The sequence below is a fragment of the Orbicella franksi genome, chromosome 1 (assembly GCF_964199315.1).
Source record: "Orbicella franksi chromosome 1, jaOrbFran1.1, whole genome shotgun sequence".
NCBI classification, from domain to species: Eukaryota; Metazoa; Cnidaria; class Anthozoa; order Scleractinia; family Merulinidae; genus Orbicella; species Orbicella franksi.
The window spans coordinates 9,784,161-9,810,656 of NC_138145.1; the positions used below are offsets into that span (position 1 = coordinate 9,784,161).

Consider the following 26,496-nt stretch of genomic DNA (forward strand, 5'->3'; position numbering starts at 1 on the left):
ATTATCTTACCTTCAACCGTAAATTGAAATTGAGACTAAGGATGAAACGAGGTATTAAAGCGTTGCACAAACATCATTCCATATCGTTCATTAGAATTTTTTTACCCTTTTCGAAGAGTCCGATAATTAGCCATATAAACAGAAAAAAAGCAAAAATGTTGAAATTTTAATGAGGCTTTAGGTATATCCAGTAAGAAAATAGACGAAGATATAGCCAAAAAAATAGCTTTGGCGAATAAAGAGTCACTGATTATCTACTCTATGTACAAAATGTCATGACTAGGCCATATAGATAAAGATCAAGTAAAGATAAATTGCCATGAACGAAGTTTTTATAATCCACTTGGCGCAGAGAATTAAACTTATCCTTTTAAATACTTAAACTGACTTCCTCGATAATCTGTAGATAGATCTGGCAGACTAGCTTATAATTCAAAGCCTGTTGTCTTCGCTTAGGAAAAACAAACCGCTAAAACCTTATTACAATTCACTCTTCGTTTAAATGATTCACTTGATACCTTGGTCTTGGAGTCAGTCTAGGATAGTTTGGTATACAAGCAATGGTAATAAGTCATGCTTTTAGCACTGGTTCAGACAAAACGTCAGCAAAATTTCCGTGATGGTGTCCCCTGCTTCACGGTTCAAGAATTTAATAATGTTTGCCAAGTCCCCGAATGCAAATTAATTAATTGAGCTATTTTAATTTAAAGAAGAATGTAAACCGCTCGTAACACTTTTAATTCACTGATTTTGTCAGGTTAATATCAGGACTAAGCCAAAAGTACGTCTTTATAAATAACACTTCGATAAGTGGGTGAACAAAGAGTAACCCGGATGTCGATATTTGTGCAAAGCCAGAGTGTTTTAAAGTAACATCATAAACTCCTGTTAGATATATAACCGCTGACTCCGAACACAATGCTATAAAAAAACCCACGTCCTTATAAGATTAAAATAGTACAAAGCACATTTTATTTTCTGTTTTTTTTTCCGTTTCGTTCAGTTTCTTAATGTTTAAAAATACTTTCTTGCTATTTTTCGGCTCTAAACGTCTTGCAGTGTTACTTAAATGACGGCAGAACCTCTGAATGTAGAGATTTGTGATTATTTTTTTTTATTTTACAGTTTTTGACTACCTGCAGTGTCGTAAGAATGCTATCAAGTTTGTTGATATATCCCGCGTGAAAGCGGTCTTTTGCTAGAACGTCTTAGCTTTAAGCCACCAATTTATATTGTATAGGGATGGATTTTGTATTCAATCTCATTGCATGAAATAAGAGAAAAATACTACAGTCAACTAATAAAATGACAAGGAGAGATACGGCATATGAACTGATTGAGATCGGGGGCCAGCAAACGAATTAAAGGCAGGCTGCTTAGGAATTCAGAACGCTAATATGCAGCTTAGTGGAAACTGAACGAAGCTTGTAATCCACGGGGGGTCTAGGCTTTGCGCCGTAATGACCCGTACCATTGTCACATGTAAATGTCTGCATGCACTATCCAGTCTTTTCAAGTTGTTGATCCAGGTCAACACGCCCTCAGTCTCAGAATCAAGAACTGGGTCGCACAACGGAGTTGCCTTTTTTGGATAGCAAGTTTGTCTAGCAGGTGAAAGAGGTTTTTGACAGGTGTTGGGAAATATGACCCCTGTTTTACAAGGTGCGATAACACCAAACTTTACTAACGAGTAAAGCAAATACTCGACTGGTTCTAACGCCGTCTTCTAAACGTAACTTACAAAAGCGGTCTCGTTAGCGATTTGGAGTGTACAACTTCAAATCTCGATACCTGGCTGACAAAATTGGCCTTTTAGGGCCCATATTAACTCCACACGAAGCTTGACCGGTAACAGATCAAGAAATGTAACTTATTTCCTCTTGAAATTCAACGTGAGACGGAAGACGGCAGTGCAACGTGTATTTTGAACATTTAGCTGTGACTAGTTAACATCAACAGGAGATAGACCTGCACTTACAGGACCCGGTACCTATTAAAACTTCAACTCTTTTGACATGTTTAAGCACTTCAGTAGCTCAAAACCTGGTTAACATACAAGGACTAGTAATTGGACTTCACTTACCGAGCGACGGAGAAGAATCTGTACCACTTGTCTTGTGAACTTGCAGTTGAACGAGCAGAGCCATGACAAAAATAGCTTTGGGAGTGGTCATGCCTTTGCTGACAACTTGGAGGTATAGAAATAAAGAAGATTTCCCATGGACGCACTTTAAGCTGCTCCTGCTGTCATTTGGCCGAAGATGACTCAAATCGCTGAGCTCGTCATCTACGACGTACCTTCTATTTTTGACCTCAGGGTGTTTCAGCTGTCGTCGATAATCAAAGCTAGTCAAGGATTGTTTTTAACCAAAAGTTAACGTTTAGTTTGAACTCTCGTAAAATTTTTTTTCAATTGTCTTAAGGGATCGTCTGCTGAAGTACCATGCTTTCGTTTCTTAATCGTTATATTTAAGTGTAGTCACTTAAAATATCTTTACACGAATCCTATTGATTGATGTGCACTGTTATTCTATATATTAAAGATGATTGAGCAATTTTCGAACATGTCATTTGCCCTTTTATTTCTCTGGACGTACACCCGTTGACACTCTGTTTCGCTATGGAGATTTTCGTTAATATTTCTCATTTACCGTGATGACCGATCGCGACTACTTGATAAGTTGGACAGTTAACTAAAGCTTCTGAAACCATATCGAGTAGAAGTATCGGGCTACTTTCGATGCAAACGATTCAGCATTTCCCGGCTCGAAGAGGCCAAGGAACGTAACCTCTAAAAAAGTTAACGTAAGCTTAATGACCGCTAATGAAACGTCGTTAATCATTTTGGTGAGGAGATTTGCACTGTTTAAGTTTATCTGCAGCAAACTTACAGTAACGCCCCTCCTTTGACTACTCGGTTAATATAAACGCATCTCTATTATGACCACCGTCGCTTGGCTCGAAGAAAAACTGTTCGGTCAGTCTCAGTCTGGCTGTATCTACAGCCACCCCGTTGATGAGGAATTGAGATTTTGATGGCGTATACGTGGATTCTACTGGAAGCAGGCGACTGACACGCTACTTTGTAAATCGTGTGACAAATGAGCCAAAGGGTGTCTTTTTTTTGTAGAACACAACTTTGAAAACAACAACCAAGAAGATACAAGGTTAGGTGCTTCACTTGGTTTATAGACTGGTGACCAAGACGCGTGCTAACATCATACAGGGGTATTTTTCTTGTATTTGTTTGTCCCACGAAACCTTACACGGACAATTTCTATTTCATGTCTCTTTTAGGTCGCTTTTCGCGTCGGCCACGTTGTGAAAAGCGATAAAAGATGGCACGGAACACAGCGAAGCGACGTGGTGTGTCTGTATTCCCTTCAACACGGGTTGAGAGTAGGCGTTGTCGAGTTGCCTTGCCTCAAACGAATTTGAAGGGTTCAGCAAAGTTCTATTCTCGACGGCAAGACCCTTTTAGCGGAGGAACAACTGAGGTCATATATACTACAGATGCAATCACAATAGAGGGTATCCAGGCTGTGCTCAGAGAAAGAGCAATAGTTCCTTCTGGAACAAAAACATTTCAGTTAATAAACTGCATGTTATGTGATGGCAAATTTAAAGGTGGATAAAAGTATCTCTCCCCCGTAAAGATTTATACCCCGTTGACGCCAAAAGAAGAAAACGTTCAAATACGGAAATAGCTACAAGAGGTCGTTACGTCTGACTTAAGTTAGCTGACTATTTTCGGTAACTGCTCGAGTCTTCTTCGGGCACCGATGACCTCCTTTTAATTAATATACGAACGATTGTCGGAAAGCTTTTGTTCTCAGGCCCCTGCGCTGATCTAAAGCGCACGTGCTGTCATGCGCATGCTTGGCTTTGTTCATTCTCGAAAACCTCGTCAACAGCGTTTCTCGCCATCATAGAGTCGCCCCTGAGTGAAGATGCTTTGAATTAAAGATTTCTATCATCCCAGTTGAAGTAACAAGTACTGGTTGTGGACAAAATCCTGCCTCTGAGAATCCATTTAGCTTGGGAAGGAGTCTCTGTCAGCAATAATGCTGAACAACACAAAGCTTTAGATTATGTGTTTAACATAGAATATGTGACTAAATGTTTAAGGCCTTTAAAGAGAGTCAGAGGTTCCGCTTCCTTGAAAGGGGTTAGAATGAAAACCTTGAAAGACATTCTTCTTAAAGTTTTCTTCCCTAACCCCCGAAACAACGCAAGACCAAACTAATCAAGTACGCTACCGAATTTCAATAATCTATACTGAAATTCCACAAGTAAAGATTCATGTTTATTAAACATTTTTTGGTTTGTTTGTGACTTATTTTGAACTATTTCCTATTTCCAGTCTGCATGAATTAGCTTCTATGTGTCAGTATTCCATTGCTACTCTACAGCCAACATTTAACATCCATGGCTAAGATAAACTGCTTTTGCAATTAACTGTCGAAAGTCACCTGTTGTGTCAGTAAGCCTGCTGCAGGTGCTTTACACTTGAATTCGTTGTCAACCAGAAGGATAATTCATTTTAACAAATAAACGTAACTTAAAATAGACTTTAAATGGCGCGCAATTTATATCACTATTCCTTAGCTTGTTAACATGTCGAAGAAGACTTTCATTCTCACTCCCATTCTCAAGATATCAATTCCCCCTACTTACAGCCGTACGTTTGTTTGGAAGCTTGTTCTGAGAATTCGGTCCTAAATCAAGAAAAACTCACATATTATTGACAGCTTCCTTTCGTTGCTGTCTGGCGTTGCGTTTGGTCCGTGAACCACGGAGAAACTATGAAATTTCGACTGTGCTCTCGGCGGCGTAAAACAACAAGAGTTACGCCAGTTAAATCTGTCTGTGTGTACAAGTTAACTTGCGATCTGCCAGGAGGAATTAGATAGTCATCACTATTGCGAACTGATTTGAGTTATGGGGAAGTCCGCACTTCAACAGTGGTAGGTAGTCTACTTACGAGCCACACATGTGGCCCTCAGGCCGGAGATTATCCCTGTTTCTGTGGCATGAAGCGACTAGGAGTATTTGTACCCACCCCCTCCTCGCCCCTCCCCAAGATCCTCGCTGAGCTATCCTCAACATTTAATTCGCCGGTACCCATTTACACACCTAGGTGGAGAGAGGCACTGTGAAAGTAAGTTGTCTTGTCCAAGAACGCAACACAATGCCTTGGCAGGGCTCGAACTTGGACCGCTCGATCCGGAGACCAGCGCCAAACCATGAGGCCACCGTGCCTCCCTTTCAGCAGTGGATAGAGAGTGAATTAATAAAATATTCTCACAAGGCGACTAGTTCTGTTGTAATTTATTACTCATAAAATCATGATATCTGTTCCCATTGGCTGACAGCGTACAGGTCCGTGTAACTCTAGAAATCAGAGCAAGAATTGAGATAGTTTTATTGGTTACATTTACCCGATGCACAGTATATACAGAGTTTTCTTGTTTCCTTTTTCTATATTTACACGTGTTAAGTTGACAGTTCCTCATGGAAAGCTTCTGTCAATACGGTATAGCCGTGTGTATCTTCAGCATTTGACATGATTTTAAGGTAAAGCCTTTTGAAGGGGACGTTTTTGAAGGTCTCTGGGTCAAGTTTCAGCCGAGTGTCAACTCTTCGTTATAACAGTCTCTCGATTGGTAAATGGTTTGAACCCAGGAGTATCAGTAGTTTGTATAGTGTGATCGTCCGGGTGAGGGTAGTTCTGAAGAAGAACTGTCGTTGGTGACTGACATTTCGACATTCTGACTGGAAGTCATATTCGGAGTCAAGTGAATAGTGTTTTTCGGTCGATAGAGTTATAACGCTGGCCCGTTGAAAGTTGGACCAGACTAGGGCCAGACCAGATGGACAGACGGACCAGACTTAATATAACACAATCGACTGACAAACACTATTCACTTGACTCTGAAGATGACTTCCGCTAAGGTCGTCGAAACGTCAGCCACCGACAACACTTCTTTTCAGAACTAACCTCGCCACGACGATCACAGTATACGAACTAGCTAGTCTCGATCCCGATTAAAACTACGTTTTTCTCAATTACTGAACTGCTTTACGGTTACTTAAAATGCAGATCTCTCCCTCTATTCATACTGTCTACCCAATCAAGTTAAATCAAATTTCTACTTTACATTAGGTTTGCTGCAAATGTTTGCCCTTTTTCTGCAGTCAAGTTTCTTCCTTTTAATATCCATTTTGAAATTCAAGCAGCCCGTTTTCAACTAGATGCAGGAAATTTTTGGTCTTTTCAAAAGCTCGCTTGTTTTCTTGTGATTTTTCGTCGATAGCATCTTTCGCAAATTTCACTTGGTCATTCTCGTATTTTTCTTGCTTCACCAAACTTCTAGCCACGGCATCTTCATCTGCGCTATGTCCAGCTGGGATGTCATCTTTTGGTTTTAGTGATTTGTCCTGTTTCTTGCTTTTCGCTTGGTCATTTTCCGTAGAGTCCTTCTTTGTTTTTTCATCATCTTTGGCTTTCTCGTCACCCACGGGATTCTCGGCAATCAGATCTCGTATCTTGCTAATCATGTCGTGCGATTTGGTCTCCTCGAGGTCTTTTCTGAGCTGTCCCAAGTCATTAGTAACGTCTGCAAGAATACAATAAATAAATTGAATGAAACATCTAGGAAGTATAGGTAATGGTATGAATGCGAGTTCAATTAAGGATTAACACTATGTGTGATATTTGAAAATTCTCTCAAAATTGTGCACGAGCCTTTAGGCGATTACTTATTTATTCCATGACCGAGAACATTGCGAAAGCGCGCGCGTTAATTTGCACTGCAGATAAAAGATTAATTGGCCCGCTCTCAGCCAATCACAATGAAGCAATTTTCTCAGTCATCTAATATAAGGGAAAAAATGGCTATCATAGATCAGCTTAAGAACGAGGGAAACCCTACAATTGCATAAACATATTCATTGTTAGTAAACGTGTAGGCAGCTTGGTCACAATTGTGAAGCGCAAAATCCAACGCCTCTTCAGGGTTTCGTTGCTTCGAAGCAGTACTCAAGTCTGAGGCGAAAACGTTCGGCCTTCTAGCTTTACGATACTCTACCTGCCATTTCGCCCAATCTTGAGGAAGCCTTCTTGATAGCATCTTGCAAAATTTCCATTGTTTCTCTCAGTGCTTTTCGCGCCTTTGCACTAATGTCTTCTGCTTTTTTCTCCGCCTTCTCCAGTTTTCCCTCAAGTTTTTCTTGCTGGATGCCCAGCGCTTGGCGAACCTGTTTCAAGCTGAATCCAACCTGATTCAAAGCTCGCAGACCCTGTTTAGCTTTTGCCATCATGTCGAAGGGTCTCACAACGCCGTAACAGCAATAAGATTTCTTCTGGCCATTAATAGCTGCAAGAAGAAAATTTAAAAGATACTCTGAGAATCAATGAGGTGACACTTGATTCCAGCGTATATTTTTCTTCTTCTCTTAATCGCCATTGGTATCGACCTTTAGATCTTAGAGTTGTGAGTAACCACCGAAACGTTTTCATAGTTTTCTTTGTTAAATTGAATTATGTTAATCTTGCTAAAGCAAATGAAATTGTAAAGTAAATAAAAATTATAGTTTTAACACAGGGGCGAAATACTTTCTTTTCAATAGCTATTCTTTTAGAAGCCTGTGGCTCTCTCTTTGCTGGAAGCCTTCGTTTGACCTGTTAAAACCGGTACCTTATTTCCAATCTGTCAGTCTAACTAACAAACAACACTGACTATCAGTGTTTTGAATTATCAGGCAGTATTTTAAAACACACAGGAGTTTTCTATTAGCCGGGATATAGCGAAACATTGACATCAGGAAAACTATTTGACAGTCAAAACTCGTGTTGAAGTGTATGAGCCGTTAGTCTGTTCTATATAACCAGTTTGACAAGATGTTATAAATGAATTAATTCAACCTACTTCTTACTCGGATGATCGGTGAACTCGATGCCAAAACGCATGATACAAGAACTATAACCACGTGCAACACCTTCATCTCTAAAGAACCATGAATCAAGGGATCAAATTAGGTGATAATTATCAGATATCAAAAACACAACACTGGGGTGAAACACAATATCTGCAATTAGACGCGCCCATGACACAATCTCGAAGAAAAATAACAAGATGTGATTGGCTCGTTGTACAGGTTATCCCATAGTATGAGAGTTCGCACCAGTTGTTTCCCTTTTTTTGTTTACACTTTCTCAGGTCGATTCCATTGTGAAGAAAAAGTTTACTCAATTAAATGGTGTGAAACTCGCAAACTCGCCTCCAAAACATCGTTTTATTTGCTTCGTGCGATTGATATGCAACTAATAATACTATATACTGGCACAACAACAACAACTCATCGAGGCATGATGTTCACTGCTCGAAAAGATCAGTGTTAGCAAAGAAATTTCGTTATCGTTTTAAAATTCTTTCCTGAAAGTTTATTTTGCTGTTACGACAGTGCTTTGTCATTTCTTGTTTCGGTTTTGGTTTCTATATCTAAACAAAGCATTTTGCTTTGTTCCGTTATACGACCTTTATAGGACTTCTTTTCGTCTGCTTTGATGAGGAATAAGTAGCAAGCAGATTAGAATTTCAAAAAGATTTTAAATTCCACAAAATACTGAACTGTAAATAGTGTGGAGCAATCGTTCTAATAGTGATATGGTTTTATTAGTTTCACGCCCAGTTAAATCGCCCTTCCTTTGTTGTGATTTGGAAATTAAACTAATACAAATCCCTCTTTTCATAACCTTGAAATTTGGTCTATTTTTTAATTTTGTTCTATTTTGTTCGCGACAAACGACTGAGAGGTTTTTACCCTTTATTGCGCCCTGCATTAATTTTGTTTTACATCAAATCTATCATAGGTCTTTATATGGTTAGCGATCCATAACCCTTCAAAAATCGAAAACGAAGTGTTTTGATAGTGTTAGTTACAAAACACTTCATCCAGGCAGCCTATGCTGTATAAATATCTTGGAGTCACTAGTTGCTTCTCTGCTCTTTCGCTCGCCTTTTAGTGTCTTTTCTATTTACACTCATATCAGGTGAATCATGGTTCATAATACCTAGGTTCATATCAATACCCATAGATACTCTGCGTGGCCGGCGTTCAAAGGGAAGGGAAAGGAGGAAACTAGAAGCGGGAAGCGCGATCGTCCCTTTCCCGCCACCGCACTTCGGGCTTCTGGTTTCCCCGTCTCCCCCCTCCCTTTGAACGCTTGCCAAGCAGGCTAATCCATAGATAGATCAGGCAACCGAGCCTGATTCGCCGCCGAAGCGTACTCACCAAAGGGACCGACGATTGGGAAGTTACCGTTCTCGAATTCGGCAGAAAAATTGTTTAATTCAATTACTGTTTACATTGCATGCTAGTTCCTTTCAATCGGGACGAATAAAAAAAAAATCTGTGAGGTAACTTTTCTCGGATCGTTATCCGCGATCTTCAATCCCCGAAGTGCGGGGATTTAGGGGGAGGGGAGTAGAGAGCAGGGGCCGGGCGAAGGACATTCTACGCCCACCCCGCGCAAGTCTGCGCTGTCCTCGCGTTTGGTTCTCTTCGCTTATGTCGATTTATTTTGAGAAAATACAGAGTTCGTGAGAAATGTAGACAGTCGAAACACGTATCGAATTGTTCAACTGGTTGGAAAATCTGAATAATAAAATAGTTCTTCGTAAACAGGCATCTTCTCCATAAGAGGTTTGTGTTAACATATTTGCATGATATAAATATTAGAATACCCTGACCTCGTTTGAGAGACGCGCTGAAACTAGAAAGGCGCCGATTCTTTTTGTTATTAGAAAAAAAATCCAGTATCTCTGAGATTAAATATACTCTCCGTGGTACTAAATTCTATTTTATACGTAAGCTACATCCCCAAAAGAAGTGAGATAGGCCCGTTTCTACGGCTTATAAAAGACTGAAATTAGATTGAATAAAAAAATGTTTTCTGCAAGCTGGAGTTTAATTTTGTCAGCTCTTCATTTTTCTTTCAAAATGTTCTTCTAATTCTTTATTCGCTTGTTGTTGCTTAAATGTCCGTGTAATTCTTCAGTGCTAATGTCGTTCTGTTTTTCAAGAAAATCTTGGAGACACTCATTGACAGGTACCTGCATTTACTAGTCAAACAGCTCTCTGCATTTACATACTGCAGCGGCCGCTCCACTATACGGTATTAATTTGTTAGCTCCCTGAATAATTTATTGAGTACCAGCTAAGAAATCTAAAGCCACTTTTGCGCGTCCTGAAGCTTAAAACTGCGAAGTTCCCGCAGTTAGGTTTAGAGTTTCTCCATCGGAATATGAAAGGTTTTACAATCACACTGCTAATCGTGGCGACTTTCTCTTTGTCAGCATGTCTTCCTGCGAGAAATCCAGCTGAGAAACTGCTGACGCGAGGTAAGAAACGATTTCTCATATATTCTGCATTTTTGAGCAATGTGCATTATATATATTTTTAAATTCAATTTGGGTTAAGGCAGGGAACAGTAATTCTGTTAACGTACGATAATACGTAGGTCTTATTTGTAACTAAGCGCCCAAAATTGTGTCGTAATGTATATACTTTGAATTTCTGAACACATTTGCATCATCGATATAAGGAAGATTTGGTTTGCTCATCTCAACTGCTTTCAAATGAAATATGCATATTTGAAAATATAGCTATTGATTCCTGTTTTTGAACAGTTGAGTTACGAAAATTGATCACGCCTGCACTCTGAAAGATCTGACGCTTTTTTTCTAGCTTATTTTATGAAGCTTAAAGCTATGTTTAAAATCTGTGGAACATCGCATCAATGAGTGTGTAACCACTTTGGGTGCGTCTATCATTGATTGCATATGCATATTTAGCATACAAAATAACTATGAAGCGTTGCATTTACAAGAAAACACACTCTTGCCCACCAGGCTACTCATGGATCTGGATGAAATTCTGCGGATTGTTTTTAAGCCGTAGAAAATTTTGGAATGGGTCGGACGAAAGACGTTGTTATCATTCTAGGATAGAGCCGAATCTGATATAGCTCCATCGATGCTTCTTAGTTATATGCGCGAGCAGTGGTTTCCCTTTTCATATCAACTAGTTTATTACCCAAAAGACTAAAAGCATGAGCTCTGCGTGGAAAGTAGTACTACTTTCCTATCACATCAAAGACTACCTGCATAGGACATACTATGGAAACTTTTATTGAGGGATTTATTTGTGATTTGGCTACTTGCAAACTCCACTTCTATAAGATAACGACTAGAGTGTGAGGACGAGTCTCTCTCCCGATCCCTATTACTACACTCGGACAAGCCTCTGCTCCATTTGTATGCTCATTAATGTTGCCTGTCAGCGAAAAGTTCGCCCGAGTCAGCATGGCCTCACTTTTTTAAAGAGCTTTTAAAGAACTGATTATGTAAATTAGTTATTCAATGCTTTAATAGTGAACAATCTGGCTTTAATTTGAACTCGATGCCATTCAATTAATTAACTTTGTACGTACTGTAACACAGAACATTAGTACATCAAAACAGCCTTATTCTAACAGCTCGCTCAGTGTTAAAGAGAATCGGACATAATTTCATCTTTCAGCAAATTGCGCCTTGAAAATATGTGTTAAAGATTACTTTAAAAAATATATTTTGCACATGTGCTTGTTCACATGTTAAAGTTTCTTGTAAATACGTCGCTGCATGCCATGACGTGAGATTTTAGTAAAAAAAAACAAAAAAAAAAAACATGAATCTATGCGATGCTTATCATTTCTATTACCTTGCAGTGAAGAGGGAGGATGAGGCTGCAAAGAATGATTCAAAAGCAGAGGAAGAAAGACCGGCTCCTGGTCTCGGTGGTACAAACGTACGATTTCCCAGTAAGTTATGATAAGTTGTAGAACAGTGTTAAAATGAGTGTTGTAAATCCAAAACCAAAGTTATCACTGGCCAATTACAAAGGACAAAACTCGAAGTAAATACATGTAGCTGACGTGAAGAGCGGGAAAACGTGCACGAGCGAGACATGATTGGTTTTTGTTTTACTTCTGATTGGATGAAAAAGTGGCGCGATTTTTTAAGCCAATCGCGTAGCGTATGGTAATGCAGAACCAAGTAATTTTCAGAACTAAATTGACTCTTATCGATATTCAGAGCGGGTTTTAATTAAATGTAGTAGAATTAAGACCAAAGCGATCACAGTCACCACTTAATTATAGCAAACACAGCAACGCAATGACCCAATGAGAGCTCGAAATAGCTGATACATGCAACCGGCGCGTAAAACAGGAAACGTGTGCCAATGTCGCTATTGGCTTTGGTTTTACATTTAATTGGTCGAGTAGAGTTTGCGCGGATTTTCAAACCAGTTATATAGCGTGGGTGAGAAAGCGAGTAGTTTCGGGTTACTTTCAGGAAATCTATTGAAACGCACCCCAAAGACGTCATTTTGAAATATTATCGCGTCTTACGTATCCTGGAATCAACAGTTTCTACCACGTTTTTGACCGGGGAAAGCTGTGTGAGTTATTTTAAGCGTTGTAACTTGCTTGGCAATGACTTGCATGATCAGTCAATCAAAACGTCCACTTAAGTTTTGCACATGACTGACATCACTGCGCTAGCCAGGCGTCCTCCACAATCTTTGTGAAAAACTTGCACAAAACACTGCGATTGAGTTGGGAGTTTTCTAGCTTGGCCACAATGCATCGCTTTTAGCCGCTGCCACAAGTTGGCCGAAGAATAGCCTGTATCACTTTGAGGTCCCCTGGTTTGAATTTTCACTTTGTGTTGTGTTTAGTTTGCATCTATCAATTGGGCATGTCCAATCGATTCAGCATCTGGGATAATCAAATCACGGCCTCTTCTGCTCATAGCAGTCTCCACCTGAAGCCACACATGGGTCGGCTGAATAACCCTTACGGGTCCTGGTGCATAAAGAGAAGACATCGGGGACCACATTACCTGCAGATTGATCTTGGTATGTAACAGGATATTATGCACTAGTCACTCATGTTACTCTCAAGGTCCATTTTAGGTCCTATTTATGTGCCCTAGAAAAAGACATTACAGAGAACGTAAAACTATCAAACTGGCTTAAGGTATCAGTAAGGGGAAAATTTGCAGTTTTGCATAATTTTACTTTTTTAAGCGGTTGGATAAATCTTAAAGTAATCTTTTAGATAAAAAAAACTCCACGAAAAAATCTTATTTCTGCCGCTAGTTATTGCGCGAGAAAGATTGTTTTGCATATTAATTACTTAATTGAGAGTTGACAAGTTCTGTCAAATGAATTAATTATCAAGGCAAGAAGTCACATGACATCAAGATCATGCTGAGTTGACACGCGATTCGCGCGCCATAATCAGTGCCGGATGTCTTCGAAGAAGACAGAGCGATCTTGCCCGTTTTCATCGGCTAAAGGAAGGCCAAAGAAGGCAAAAAACACTTTCAACAAAGAGTGGGCCGCTAAATTAGCGGAAAGCGGCAAAGGGTTCGTTTTACAATCAAGAAAAATTGCTGGATGAACGCGACAACGATCGCGATCACGAAGCCAGCGAGCAAGCCGAAATGAGCGCAAGCCGCGCTAAAATACTGTTGCGAGAAACTGTCGAAGCAGAGGAGATTGACGAAGAGAAGTGGACGAAATTGACAGGCAGATCGATTGTACAAAATTAGAATCAGCAGTGCAACATTTTTTTTTTCTTACCCAGCTATTGTCATTTCTTCCAGTATCTTTGCCTTTGCATCAACATCAGTCGATGTAGTCCCGTTTACGGCGTCCTCTCCAGCGTTTCCCTTTGTGCGCTTGCATTTTCTCGGGAACCTTCTACGGGCCTTCGGCATGTTAACAGTGACATGGTCATAATTTTGAAGATTAGTCAACCGATACGTAAAATTTCGAACGCTAATAGAGTAAATCAAAAGATAATTTCACGTTTACTAACTTTGGAATTCTGACTTCACACATGAAAAAGCGGTTTATTCACTGGTGAATAATTTACCGCGCGCCGTCGCGGAAATTTGTACCTGTTCCATGTTAACTGTCATAGTCCTATTGTTATACAGAAAGTTGATTCCTCTGCGGTGTCTCCCTTGGTGTGATAATCTCATAACACTTGGATGCCGCCGAATTTTATTTTTTCTCTGTTTCTCGAAAGTAAAAAATAGGCGAGTTGTACGTGCATTTCGAGTTCCAGGTCGGCAGCCCCTGGACCAAATTGGCTGAAATTCGGAGAGAATGTTGTCAGAACGAACGCCGACGAAACCGTGTCTGCGAATTCTGATTACTCTTTTCATTAAAAAGTTATGCCTTTTTTTCGCGGGCAGTCCTATTTTTTTCCTTTTTCTAACTTTATCCTCTTGTCAAATAATAACAAACGTATGTGCCAAAAATCTGAGACACGGTTTTTGAGGTCAATGTGTGAAGAAACGGATGCCATGTTAATCGTTTTCTCCGACCTAAATTTAGCGGGCGTGTACCTTGATTTATGGGTTCGTGAAGCTTTGTAAATATATTCACCTTTTCGAAACACGGTAAATTTTTACCGTTTTAAACAGGTCAGGTCATAATCTGTAGTTATTAAGCTTCCAGTAAATATACGGTTTATATGGGTTTTTGTTAAAGCCGCGAACGCTAGAGCGGACCGCGCGCGGATGGTCAAATGGGTTATACTGATACCTTAAGAATAGCATTAAATGACAGAAATCTACGATCTGAAATACATACGATCCCTCAAATTCAAGATCAACTCAGAGAGAGAGAGCTCGGGGGGGGGGGGGGGGGGGGGAGAAACTCTGAAAATCATTAGGTGGGGATGTGCCGCTGGGATCCTGAAACCCTTATCCTATACCAGACCATGATCAGCTTGATTTTGCTACTCTATCCGAGACTAGCTATTTTAAATGCAGAAAATTTATCACTATCGTTGTCCAACATGCGCTAACTTAACCAATATCTTACAAAATTATTTCCGAGTTTCAATTTCTGTTATAAAACCGGGGAAAAGAACCTTGTTCTACCCTAAATTATTTACACTCGCTACTTTTCTGGTAAATTATACCCCATTCTAGACCAAAACTGTCTGATTTCTATTCCCTATCTCACACTAAACTGCCTGAAAACCATATCCTTCAAAGCGGCGCATACCCATATAACTTTTATATGGGAGATCCCCTGGACGGGGGATCGAAGCAATTTAAAAAAAAAAAAACATTCCTAAAGACAAAACAGACCACTAACTTATGGGTGCGAAACAAGTATTTTCTGAATTGACTGAAAAGCTAGTCCACTTTCAACCACGCTCACCCCGCCATCAACTTCACTATGGAGGTCGAAAATGATGGAATGCTTCCCTTTCTCGGTACTCAACTCCTAAACAGAGCGCCTCGTATTGAAACTAAAGTGTTTGTGAAGCCAACAAACAGTGGTCTGCTTCTCCATTACCACAGTCATGTCGATAATAGGTACAAGCGCGGACTATTGACAACTATGCTCGATCGCGCACATCGCCTGTCTTCGTCATGGTCCTACTTCACTGAGGAGTGCGAACGACTGAAGTCTGTTTTCTCTAAACTGAAATATCCCAAGCACCTTGTTGACTCCACTGTCAAAACCTTCCTAAATTTAAAGGTCGCTGATCAGCCCTCATTACGGTCCAGATCTACGACAGAAAACACTACTCGGGTTGTCATACCCTTTAAAGACCAGGAGTCTGCTAATATCGTGAAGACACAGTTGAAAGATCTCAGTGTGAAGCTGCGGACCAGTGTTCAACCGGTGTTTACGAGCCGCAAGATTGCCCAGGAGTTCCCGACAAGCGAACCTAAGCCTCAGCTCATTGATCAACAATGCGTTGTGTATAACTTCAAGTGTGACCAGTGCGATGCTGGTTATGTCGGTTACACCCGTGGCCATCTGTTCGTACGCGTTGATGGACATAGAAGCAAGACCTCGTCAGTACGCAATCACTATGATAATAGACACGCAGGCAGGATTCCGGATGACCTTCGCAATTGTTTTAGCGTGTTGAAAAAATGCCACAACAAGTTTGATTGTCTCATTAATGAGATGTTACTCATTAAACAATTACGACCGTGTTTAAATGTACAATCAGACTCAGTTCGCGCTAAAGTCTTTGTGTAACCTATGCAAATTAGAAACGCTGAACTCTTAGTTACTCTTGAAATCGCATATTTAATTAGTTTCCCTTGACAATGGCGCCAAGATGTCGCCGAAACGTCGGATTTATCTATCGTTAGTTTTTGCCTGTATATGTTTATCTAAATCATTGTTGATTAGATATGATTTTAGGTGCGCAATTTTACAGAGCCAGTTTGCATACAGTTTTCAAACTCTATCCCTAATCCGTTTGATAAATTTCTTTTAACAAGAGCTACTATTTCTGCCTTTGTATCTAATCCACTTAAGTAACAGCATCAATGATCTATTTTCTACCATTTTCAATTTTGCTAAAAATCCTGCAATATTTTTGCAAAGGTATCATTATGCTGATCAGCGGTGTCATAACACAAGGCGCACGTCACACACCAGACTTTGTAGATCAGTATCGCGTGAGTTACAGTATTGATGGTCAGCGGTGGGATATCTACAAAGAGAATGGCGAGGAGAAGGTAAAAGACGTTTTTGTTCACAACGAGACACAGTAGGACAGTGTAAATGTAAATAAAAAAATGTAAATGTAAATGTAATTTGTTTACCCACGGAGCACCAAGGAGTTCACAGAACTCGTTCAGAAATGTCCGTGCATTCAAGGATCGAATTGGAATTTGAGAAATGTTGGTTTTTGAGGAGAGGGGAAAACCAGAGTACCCGGAGAAAAACCTCTCAGAGCAGAGAAGAGAACCAACAACAAACTCAACCCACATATGACGTCGGGTCCGTGGATTAAACCCGGGACACATCGGTGGGAGGCGAGCGCTCTCACCACTACGCCATCCCTGCTCCCCTGCAACTTTTCTGGTAAATTAGAATATGGTAAGTTAGAACATGCAGCAAATAGTAAATACCTCAAACTTACGTACCCGATCAGAACTCCTAAAAAAAAAATGAAAGATTGTTGCTATTGATTTAATATCAAATGATAAGGCAGCCTTGTGACTTGACCAACTTAAATAAGATATCGAATGATTTGCTTAATATTGCAGTCAAAATTGTCTGCAACAGAGCTTACCGGCCAATCACGAGAACTTTGCCCAACGAATTACTCTGACGCAGCACAATTAAATCTGATAGTCTGTGCGTGCGACACTTGGCGAGAGGTAGTTATTTGAAGTATTTAGAGGCGAGTTGTTAAGATAGTCCATAGTCCCGATCACAAACCGGCGTTGTTTCTGCGTTAATGTACCCTGCGACAATTCAAACACTGCGATATTAATTTTGAAAAATCACAGAAATCTGAAAAGACTAAATGTTGCGAAAGCTTCAAAACATTAAAGCAATCGTCAATACTTCCAAAAGTAAATTTCTCATTGATTGTTGAAATTTGTTTCTACCACCAGGTCTTCAAAGGTTTCTATTTCCAGTTCGCCAATTACTTCCAGTACCGAGTGGCCGCTCGATACGTCAGAATTCTTCCTCAGACCTTTCGCGGATACAAGTTGTGCATGCGAGCTGAGCTGATTGGCTGTGCGTTTTGGCAAGGTAGGAGAAGTTAAAAAGAATAAACCGTTAGACAATGATTAGATTAGGCTGTTTTGGAAATTTTATATTGCAAAAATTATATTATATTTCGTCCTCTCCCCAAAACGTTTGTCATGGCCTATCCCGTTATATGAATTGACAATTAGATTTTAGAAGCAGCACGCAGTCCTAAATATAACTCACTTTGCTTCAGTTAGGACATTTGGATTTTTTGATTTTCAGTTAATCTAGCGTCAAATACGACCGCTGAACAATCAAGCACCGTGAACGGACAGGTAGCCTCCAGAGCAATTGATGGAAACTTTAGTAGTGGTGAGAAATTAAATTTAGCAATGTACAATGAAGCTTTTCCATCCAAGAGCATATTTTACCGCTTCTCTGCTAGTCTTTTATTCTCACCCATTGACAACCATATAAAGCACTGGTTTTAATAGTTAATGGTTACTAAGGTTGGATTTCAAGTTTGGAGATGAACCCGGTTAAAACCTGGCTGGTGTAGTCGTCTTACCGTGCTTCTCTCCGCCCAGGTTTATAAATAGGTTACTTTTATCGAACATTTTGGAGAAACCTGATAAAATGCTGTTTACAGAGGGAAATCGTGTAGTAACTTCCCTACCGACACAAGCGTTTCCTGCTTACCTGTAGCCATGTTAGTTGTACCTCGCAAAGCCCCTTCTAATTTACTACCAATAAATTGTCAGTATTTCATGACAATCAACATGACGTTTCTCATTGTGTTTTATTTTTGTGCTAGAATCTTGTTCTCTGACCCAGACCGAAGACAATCCATGGTGGCGTGTAGATCTGGGATACGTAACTGCCATAAGAGAGTTTTACCTTGCTACTCCTCGAAATAGTACTGAGTTAAAAGACTTTGAAATAAGGATTGGAAACAGTACGGAGAACGAAGGCAATGACAATGAAAAATGCGGAGATAAACACAGCGTAAGACCTGGTGATGTCAAAACCATCAGGTGTAATATTACTGGACAGTACATCAACATCAGGATACCTGAGAGCGGGAAAGCTTTATCATTGTGTGAAGTGGTGCCTTATGGAATGGGTGAGTTAATCAAACAAAAATCGACAATGATAAACGAACCTAAATAATACAGTCTTACAGGGTGGTTGAACCATTTTGTTCTATTTCAGTGTTATTTTGCACACCAGAAGCTTCTAAGCTTCTGTATAAACTCATACATATTTGCATTTCCTCTCATTGGACCATACCTTTTGTTTTTCGTCTTGCAGACCCGTCAATGGTAAACTTTAGTCCACAGGTTGTCTTGAGTTACGTCAACTATGTTCGCATGTTAGAGTACAGGAAGCGACTATTAGAACAGCAGGAACGATTAAGGAACGCCACCTTGGAGGCTCAAAAAGCAGGAAAACAGCTGGTTAATCAAGGTCAACAGGTAAAGATAAAATGAGATTATTACCCCTCCTTTACCAGAGGCTTATAAAATTATAGACACCCTAAAAATGTAAATGGTCGACCAAGGGCGTAGAGAAACGTCGTTATGATCACTTACAATGTTAAAGTTTTGAACACTTTATATGGAGAATTCAGTTGAGGCTAAATTTCTAGCAATTTAGGGAAAATTGAACAGGCTGATTTTTCCTTTTAATGCAGCTTAAGGGAAAGTATTCTTTCAGTTAACATCAATCTCTCGCAGGACTCTGATAATTCTTTTTCTTTTTACGGTAAAGAAGTATTTGAATCCTCCCCAGTTATATTTCGCCATAGAAAATATATCTTTCTCCATTAGGCCTATTAAGTCCTAGGTTTGCTTCACATCATACACCCCTGTTGGTGTGTTAGTTATGAGAATACGATAGTGTATCGAAACCAATATAAAAACCAATGTAGCTTACATAACGACGATCAAAAGTTTACCTATAAGTTACTTAGGCTTGGATACAGAGCAAATGTTCGTGTGCTTGATTTCTCCTGAAGGCTATTGGTGGAGCCCAGCAACAAGGTCAACAAGCAATCAATCAGGGGAAACAGTTGGCTGGCCAGGGACAAGCTGCTATTGGTCAAGGACAGGCTGCAGTTGGTGGAGCCGTGGGTCAAGGACAAGCAGCTCTTGGCGGATTTCAGAGTAAGACTTTGGTATTAGCCATTATTACAGAAAAGTTAAAGTACCACTCATGGTAAAACGCGTTTCTTTCAGATCAAGGACAACAGGCATTTGGCCAAGCGCAAGGGATGTTTGGTGGCGCACAAGGTCAAGGTCAACAGATGCTGGGCCAGTTTCAAAACCAAGGAGCAGGCATGGCAAACCAATTTCAAAACCAGTTTAACCAGTTTCAGAATCAAGGTGCAGGAATGGCAAACCAATTCCAAAACCAGTTTCAAAATCAGTTTGGCCAACTTCAGAATCAAGGAGCAGGCATGGCAAACCAATTTCAAAACCAGTTTAACCAGCTTCAGAATCAAGGTGCAGGAATGCTAAACCAGTATCAAAACCAGATGAACCAGTTACAAAGTCAAGGCATGGGTATGGTCAATCAGTACCAAGGCCAGCTTCAAAACCAGTTTAACCAGTTGCAAGGCCAGGGCATGGGCATGGCCAACAGGCTTCAAGGACAAGGGATGCAACTGGCCAATCAACTTCAGGGCCAAGGTATGGGCATGGTGAACCAACTTCAAGGACAAGGCATGCAATTGGCCAATCAACTTCAAGGTCAAGGCGCAGGAATGCTGGGACAAGCGCAAAACCAGTTAAGCCAGCTTCAAGGACAGGGTGTGGGAATGGTAAACCAACTTCAAGGACAAGGGCGGCAGCTGGCTGGTCAGCTGCAAGGCCAGGGAATGGGGTTAGCCAATCAGATTCAAGGAAAAGGCATGGGTGTTGTTAATCAATTACAAGGTCAAGGTGAGAAAAGGTCTGCAAAATGTTTACCCTTTTTCTGTAATTGACACAGAGCGCAATTCCAGCTGACTAGTTATTGTTTTTCATATAATCTCGGATGATATTCTTCACTGTACAACTTCGAAATGTACATTTATACGTAAACTATAGAGATGAAATGTGCTTCAATCTGTATGGGAGGCGCATCATTACCTTATTCTTGAAGGCCAACGCCTTCTCTCATCAGCTTTGCAAGAGTTATGTGTAACGGTTTATAACTGAATCAGAACGCTGAGGTGGCGTTTTGACGGTTTTAAGACTCTTTAGGACTAGGAGACAAACGCAGCAAAAGTTGAAGAAGACACAAACAGTTAAGTTAGACAAGTAAGACAAGCAGCAGTCCAAAGTCGCTCACAATCCATTATAGTTAACTGCTCGACCTCTCCGCGCTTATTGCACTTGAAAGAAGAGTGAAAGGGTCTGTTGACAAACCTTGGATTTGGTTGGAGAAGAGAAACTTTCAGTAATTTAGAGTTGAAAAAATGAGCCGTGTTTGTAATATTTTTGAAGGGATGATTTGCGCCAACCCACTAATGTAAACATGATTTCCCCTTTACCTGAAGGCATGGGTGCAGTAAACCAACTGCAAAGCCAAGGACTGGGGATGACAAAAGACCTGAGTAAAACTTCTGATGATTTGATTGAAAAGGTGAGATACCTGACACGAAGAAGAGCGTAAAAAGTATGTGAAAAGTTAAATCTGAATGCATGGTAAATGTAAGCCATAAAACAGAAATTTTAATAATCTAAAATGATATCGCCATAATACGAACTGGTCTTTTCGTTGATTTACTGTTCCATTCCACGACTTTGTGTCTTAACTGCATTTACTCTTTTTCTTTTCAGGCTAAAGACTTTTACAAGAAGGTAAGTTTTTCGACACTTCTAACATAATTTTGCTTCAAAATAACGAAATCTTCTCGGACAGATTAGTGCCTTTTAGTGATGCCCGTGTTTCCGTATTTACGTTCTAGTTGAAGCCTTGGCAGAAGAGAGCAGAAGATTTCTACAATGAAAAAATCAAAGGACAATATTTTGAAATGGGAAAAAGTAAGTAGTATATTTCGTACAAGAGCAGCTTATCTATAATTTAGATCTGATATAGATCGCACAATTCTGAGGCTTTTCCCCAGAATTAAACAGGCGTAGAATTGATATAGTTGTGATAGAAGTCGGCGTAAACTGTTAAACCCTGTTTTGTAATATTTAATTTGTAAAAAGAAAGTGCTTGACACAGTGAAAAACATGTATATCTCATGGGATTTCCTTGAGAGTTATTGAGAATTATTTCCTTTGGCTTTGATACTAGCTTTATTCTCACTTTCCTGTTCATTTATTCCCCTAAATATGTCAATCCCTCTTGACGTTTGTAAATGTAGCCTATTGCGGTTTTTTAATAGCTTTAGTGAAACCTAGAACCATAGTTTTATTAGACAGATTAGACGTGATTCGAAGGAGGGACAATTGAGTTCACTGAACGAGAAAACTTCTTCTTTGAAAAAAAAACTAAATAACAACGAAGTTGACAGAATTTTGATGTAAGACCGTGTTTCATCGGGATATCCAAACACCGAGAAGAGAGCTGAAAATACGATGCGCAGCGGAGTATTTTCGACGAAACTCGAGGTGTTTGGATAGCCGACGAAACAGTGTCTCGAGTGTTTGATATATCTTCTCAATCGAAACAAAAACTAAGGAGTACACCGAGAAGTAAAATCGTCAAAATCTATGCTAATTAAGACCGGGCATCCAAACCTCCTTCACGGTTGTGATTTTCTTTGTTTTGACTTGATGAATTATTAATGAGTTTCAGAAGATGATGTATAAAAGCGATGTATAAAAGCATGTTATTCAGGGGACGATCATCTTATTCCAGGCTCTCGTAAGAGAGTTGCCATTAATTCTTTCAAACTCAAACGACAACAAACGACCAGTTATCTTCATCATCTTCCAGGGTGGTTTAATCGTGGAAGGGAATATGGTCTGAAGGCTCTCGATGTGTTCAAAGACACAGTGTTGTCTGAGTTCAAAGGGCTGGCAAGTGATATTGGCGGAGAAATATCAGCAATTGGAAACTACGATACAAAAGATGTCAAAGGTCTCCTGGACAATGTCGATAAAGACAAAATCAAGGAATTGGTTGAGAAAGTCAAACCTCTTATTCCTGAGTACTACGAAAAAGCCAGAAAAATGGCCACTGATATCTTTAACCAAGGGAAAACGGAGTTCGACAGGATAAGAGAGGAGGTTGAAAATGAGGTAACAAGTCTCTTTTAGTGTTCAGAAGCCCTTCGGAAGTTATTCGGAGAAATCTTCGTATCCCATTTTGGTATTCCGGTAAACTAGGGAAGACAAACCCTGCCAAACATTTATTAAACTGGGAAAACAAGAATAACAACAACTCTAAACAACAGCGAAAACAGCGACAACGACCACAAAATATGGCTTCAATAGTGCTCCAATTTGTCCAGAAAGAAATTTATGTATATCTTTGTACTCCAGGCTTATTAACTTATAACAGCTTCACTGCACTTTATTCGTAGGCTAATAAAGCCGTAGCCATGGGAGAAGGGCTGTCACAAGAGGCCACCGGGCTTGTAGGTGAAGCACAGAAACAAGGAATGGAAGCTGTTGGGCAGGCGCAGCAGGCCGGAATGGGAGCACTGAACCAAGCGAGGCAGACAGGACAAGGACTTGTGCAACAAGGACAACAGACCCTCAGTAAGTGGCAAAAACTACACAGTTTACAATAACTGTACTTTAGAATGATGAGTTCTTTAATACAGAGATGAAGTGTTTGGTAGACGGTAAAATTGTAATTAGATGTGAATTATAAGAAACCTCTGCCTTCCGTTCTTTTACGAATCTTTCGTCGTACTGATTAATTGCGGTGAAACGCGTCTGGTTTGCACTTTACCATACAGTTTATCAAACAAATATGCGATAACATCTGCATCAAGCAAAGAAAGTAAAGACATAAGAAATTTAGGTCACCATGAAACAATTTACAACAATAGTTTCTCTTTTACTTGATAGACCAAGTACAGCAACAAGGAATGGGAATAATGAACCAGGCTCGACAAACCGGTATGGGCGCCTTTAATCAAGTCAGACAACAAGGAATGGGAGCTTTAGGACAAGTACAGAATATGGGACAGCAAGGCTTTCAACAGGTATGCCAGGGTTATATCACTTGCGTCTTAGATCGCTGAGTCCTAAATCGCAGTTATATCAGCTGTAGTTCAACGAAAATAGCTTAAACAAGACTACTTAAGACCAAGTTACGTTGTCCTTGCCACTGCCATGCAGTTTATTATGCAATTATTGACGGCTTATCAGGTAAATATTGCGTGCACATACATGTTTGATACAAACATGGTGCAACCACACTGTTTATTTCTTAGGTTTTGGAAAATAGTGAAATTATACAAACGAAATGATCAAACCTCTTATAGCTTGCAAAAAGCCTCGATGAAATGAAAGGAACGAAGGTGGAAGGTGTAGTTATTTCGATCATTTTAGCTTTAAGTTGTCAATTCTGAGAAGTTTACAACGGGACTCCATGTATGTTTACACAATTTAACGCGAAATCTTTCTCAATAAGCTTCCTGTCACCGTTTTCTTTTCAACATATGGTAGGAAGGTTCTTTGAATCCCAATCCTCTTATAAAGTCTTACAAGACAGATCGTGAAAATGAATGTATTTGAACACAAACGATATTCTTTCGAGCATCTTGAAAGCTGCGAGGCACACTGTAACCTGATCGAGCGTTTGTTTTGCCCTAAGGTGCAAAATCTCCAAGGCCAGCTCAGGCAGACTGGTCAAGGATTATATGGTCAAGCACAAGGTATGGCCCAAGGGCTACAGGGTCAGCTAATGCAGCAAGGTCAGGGACTGTACGGTCAGGCTCAGAGAATGGGAGGAGGCTTACAAAGCCAGTTAATGCAGCAAGGACAGAATCTGTACGGTCAAGCGCAGAGCATGGGTCAAGGCGCCTTTCAGCAGGGGATGAACCTTGGCAGTCAACTGCAGCAGCAAGGACAAAATGCTTTCCGGCAAGGAGCTGGAATGGCACAGGGTCTCCAAGGTGCGTTTTTCAGCAAAATAAAATTAAAAAAAACTCTCTGTTAGGCTACCACCCTTGGTCCAGGAAAAAGTTGTTGCTCAAGAGAAACGGTCGTCGAAGAGAGTGGTCGTTAAGAGATCTATAAAATTGACTTTATATCAAAACCGTTTTCGCAGTTGCCTTATGTTTATTGCATCGTACTACCGATTACTTCTGAGTTCTTGCAGTTTACACAAATATCTGTTACTAGCTCAATGGAACTGCCTTGTCACCTAATAACCCAAGTTTAATTACATTATTAAGAAAACAGTTCACCTTTTTCCTTGACAATGAATGTTAAACTGCTGTTTAACAGAGTTCAACAGTTTCTTACCTTGGCTTGCTCCCAATGTGTTACATTTACAGGCATGGGATCAAATTATTACGGGCAGGCTATGAATATGGGTCAACAATTTCAACAACAAGGCCAGCAACTCATGAACCAGGGACAACAGCTGTCACAGCAGTTGGCAGGCAAGTGTATATGACTTTCAAACCCACCAAAGGAATGTTTTGATCTTACCCTTTTTCCGAGAGGAAGGAATTTAATCATCATTCAGAAGTTGATGATCTGTTCCACGTTCGAAATTTTCTTTGCAATTTACGTTAGGAGTATCAGTGAGAAAAAGGTGGCGTTACAGTGGTCTGGTCTCGACAACCTAATCGGAAGTCGTCTTCTGAAGAGTAATGTAGAAAACCGTGTCTGAGGTGAGGTCAACAATCTCCGACTGTTGACCTAATTGATAATTTTATCATGTTTGATCGGTATTTACATTTCATTCATTGGTACTTTTCCCGGTCCTGCATTCATTTTCTTTTCCTAGCCAATGCTGAGTGGGTGCTGTGTCTGAAAAGCTAAAAATGTGAAGGACCTGGTTTTCCACCCGTATATTTCACGTTTTTGCTTTTGATTTTCGAACAGTATAGTGCAACTCAAAACGTTAGTCCAAGCTAATTTGTTATCAATCAACTTTTATAGGAATGGGATCAAATTATTATGGACAAGCTCTGAATATGGGTCAAGGATTCCAACAGCAAGGCCAACAACTCATGAACCAAGGTCGACAAATGTCAGGGCAAGTGGCAGGCCAGGTACCGAGCCCTCAACAGCAGTGGCAGCACCTGATGAATCAGGGACAGAAACTTCAGAAACAGGGCCAGAGTCAGGGAGAGGCCCTCAAGAAACAAGGCGAACAGGCGGCCGGTGGTGGCTCCAAATAGAAATTATATGGCAACCAAACTGCTTTTAATTCTCAAGTGGGCAGTCAAGATAAACCAAAGTGAATTGAATGTGCTACAAATGGTCTATTACGTTTACTATTAAGTTCTATAATTGCGGCTCTTGAGACATTTTGGAATGTTTCGCGGTTAAAGTAAAAAACGTGCTAGTGAAGCTGCTGTTGCCATGCTTACGTACCCTACCAATCAAAGGCGCCTCTAATAATTCTGCTAAGTTTGCAAAATTGCTTTTTCTTCCTCCATGCAGTAAGAATCGAGGAGAGTTTGACTTCAAAATTTTAAATTCCCTAGCGAGAGAGGTAGTAGTTTTAAACGAGTGTATTATTTCCAGTGTCCTTTCCTGACCACAATCTTCAAGTTTTCGCTTCATGAGAGCAAACGCTAACCGACAACAGCTAAAGATAGCTAGGAATTTTTCAAGTTGTTACATTACTTACTATTTTTAGGGCCAAGTCCCATCAATAATAGCTTGCTTTAGCAAAAACAAGGCTGCGTATGGGTTGAGAAGCAACAATTTGTAGTTGAAGTTACACGTAAGCGTTTGCTTCGATAAGCTATATATCGAAACATATATTTAAATTGAT

The 26,496-nt window shown here is 40.1% G+C and overlaps 3 protein-coding genes across 4 annotated transcripts in view; 1 reads left to right on the forward strand and 2 right to left on the reverse strand.

Moving 5' to 3' along the window:
- Positions 1 to 2,891, reverse strand: part of LOC145488865 (uncharacterized) — a 6,964-nt gene extending 4,073 nt beyond the window's left edge. The window contains exon 1 of the mRNA XM_081467694.1: positions 2,084 to 2,891. Within this exon, the coding sequence (XP_081323820.1) occupies positions 2,084 to 2,174 (91 nt within the window). The 5' untranslated portion in view covers positions 2,175 to 2,891. The remainder of the gene's footprint in view (positions 1 to 2,083) is intronic.
- A 1,482-nt stretch (positions 2,892 to 4,373) lies between these two features.
- On the reverse strand, positions 4,374 to 8,060 carry LOC145483157 (uncharacterized). The gene is made up of 3 exons (XM_081461753.1): positions 7,932 to 8,060; positions 7,092 to 7,379; positions 4,374 to 6,620 (listed from the first exon to the last, which is right to left on the reverse strand). The coding sequence occupies exons 1-3, from the start codon at positions 8,005 to 8,007 to the stop codon at positions 6,214 to 6,216; spliced, it is 771 nt and encodes a 256-aa protein (XP_081317879.1). The 5' UTR covers positions 8,008 to 8,060; the 3' UTR covers positions 4,374 to 6,213.
- A 2,198-nt stretch (positions 8,061 to 10,258) lies between these two features.
- On the forward strand, positions 10,259 to 25,894 carry LOC145488900 (uncharacterized). Of its 2 annotated transcripts, XM_081467733.1 has the most exons (19): positions 10,259 to 10,406; positions 11,774 to 11,866; positions 12,787 to 12,966; positions 16,486 to 16,619; positions 17,508 to 17,649; positions 17,872 to 17,961; positions 18,404 to 18,712; positions 18,901 to 19,064; positions 19,607 to 19,754; positions 19,827 to 20,531; positions 21,131 to 21,216; positions 21,414 to 21,434; positions 21,542 to 21,617; positions 22,522 to 22,826; positions 23,111 to 23,288; positions 23,604 to 23,740; positions 24,355 to 24,655; positions 25,040 to 25,147; positions 25,653 to 25,894. In XM_081467733.1, the coding sequence occupies exons 1-19, from the start codon at positions 10,310 to 10,312 to the stop codon at positions 25,892 to 25,894; spliced, it is 3,516 nt and encodes a 1,171-aa protein (XP_081323859.1). In that variant the 5' UTR covers positions 10,259 to 10,309. The 2 variants fall into 2 exon arrangements, with proteins under 2 accessions (XP_081323859.1, XP_081323869.1); XM_081467743.1 differs by lacking the exon at positions 25,040 to 25,147.
- Positions 25,895 to 26,496: the final 602 nt, after the last annotated feature.

Bases quoted from the DNA above. Each gene is read 5' to 3' on its own strand.
- LOC145483157 (XM_081461753.1), bottom strand. From the start codon at position 8,007: ATGAAGGTGTTGCACGTGGTTATAGTTCTTGTATCATGCGTTTTGGCA. The intron at 7,380-7,931 runs GTAGGTTGAATT...TTCTTCTTGCAG, and splicing joins ACCGATCATCCGAGTAAGAA to CTATTAATGGCCAGAAGAAA. The intron at 6,621-7,091 runs GTAGAGTATCGT...GTATTCTTGCAG, and splicing joins AAGATTGGGCGAAATGGCAG to ACGTTACTAATGACTTGGGA.
- LOC145488900 (XM_081467733.1), top strand. From the start codon at position 10,310: ATGAAAGGTTTTACAATCACACTGCTAATCGTGGCGACTTTCTCTTTG. The intron at 19,065-19,606 runs GTAAAGATAAAA...TTTCTCCTGAAG, and splicing joins TGGTTAATCAAGGTCAACAG to GCTATTGGTGGAGCCCAGCA. The intron at 19,755-19,826 runs GTAAGACTTTGG...CGTTTCTTTCAG, and splicing joins AGCTCTTGGCGGATTTCAGA to ATCAAGGACAACAGGCATTT.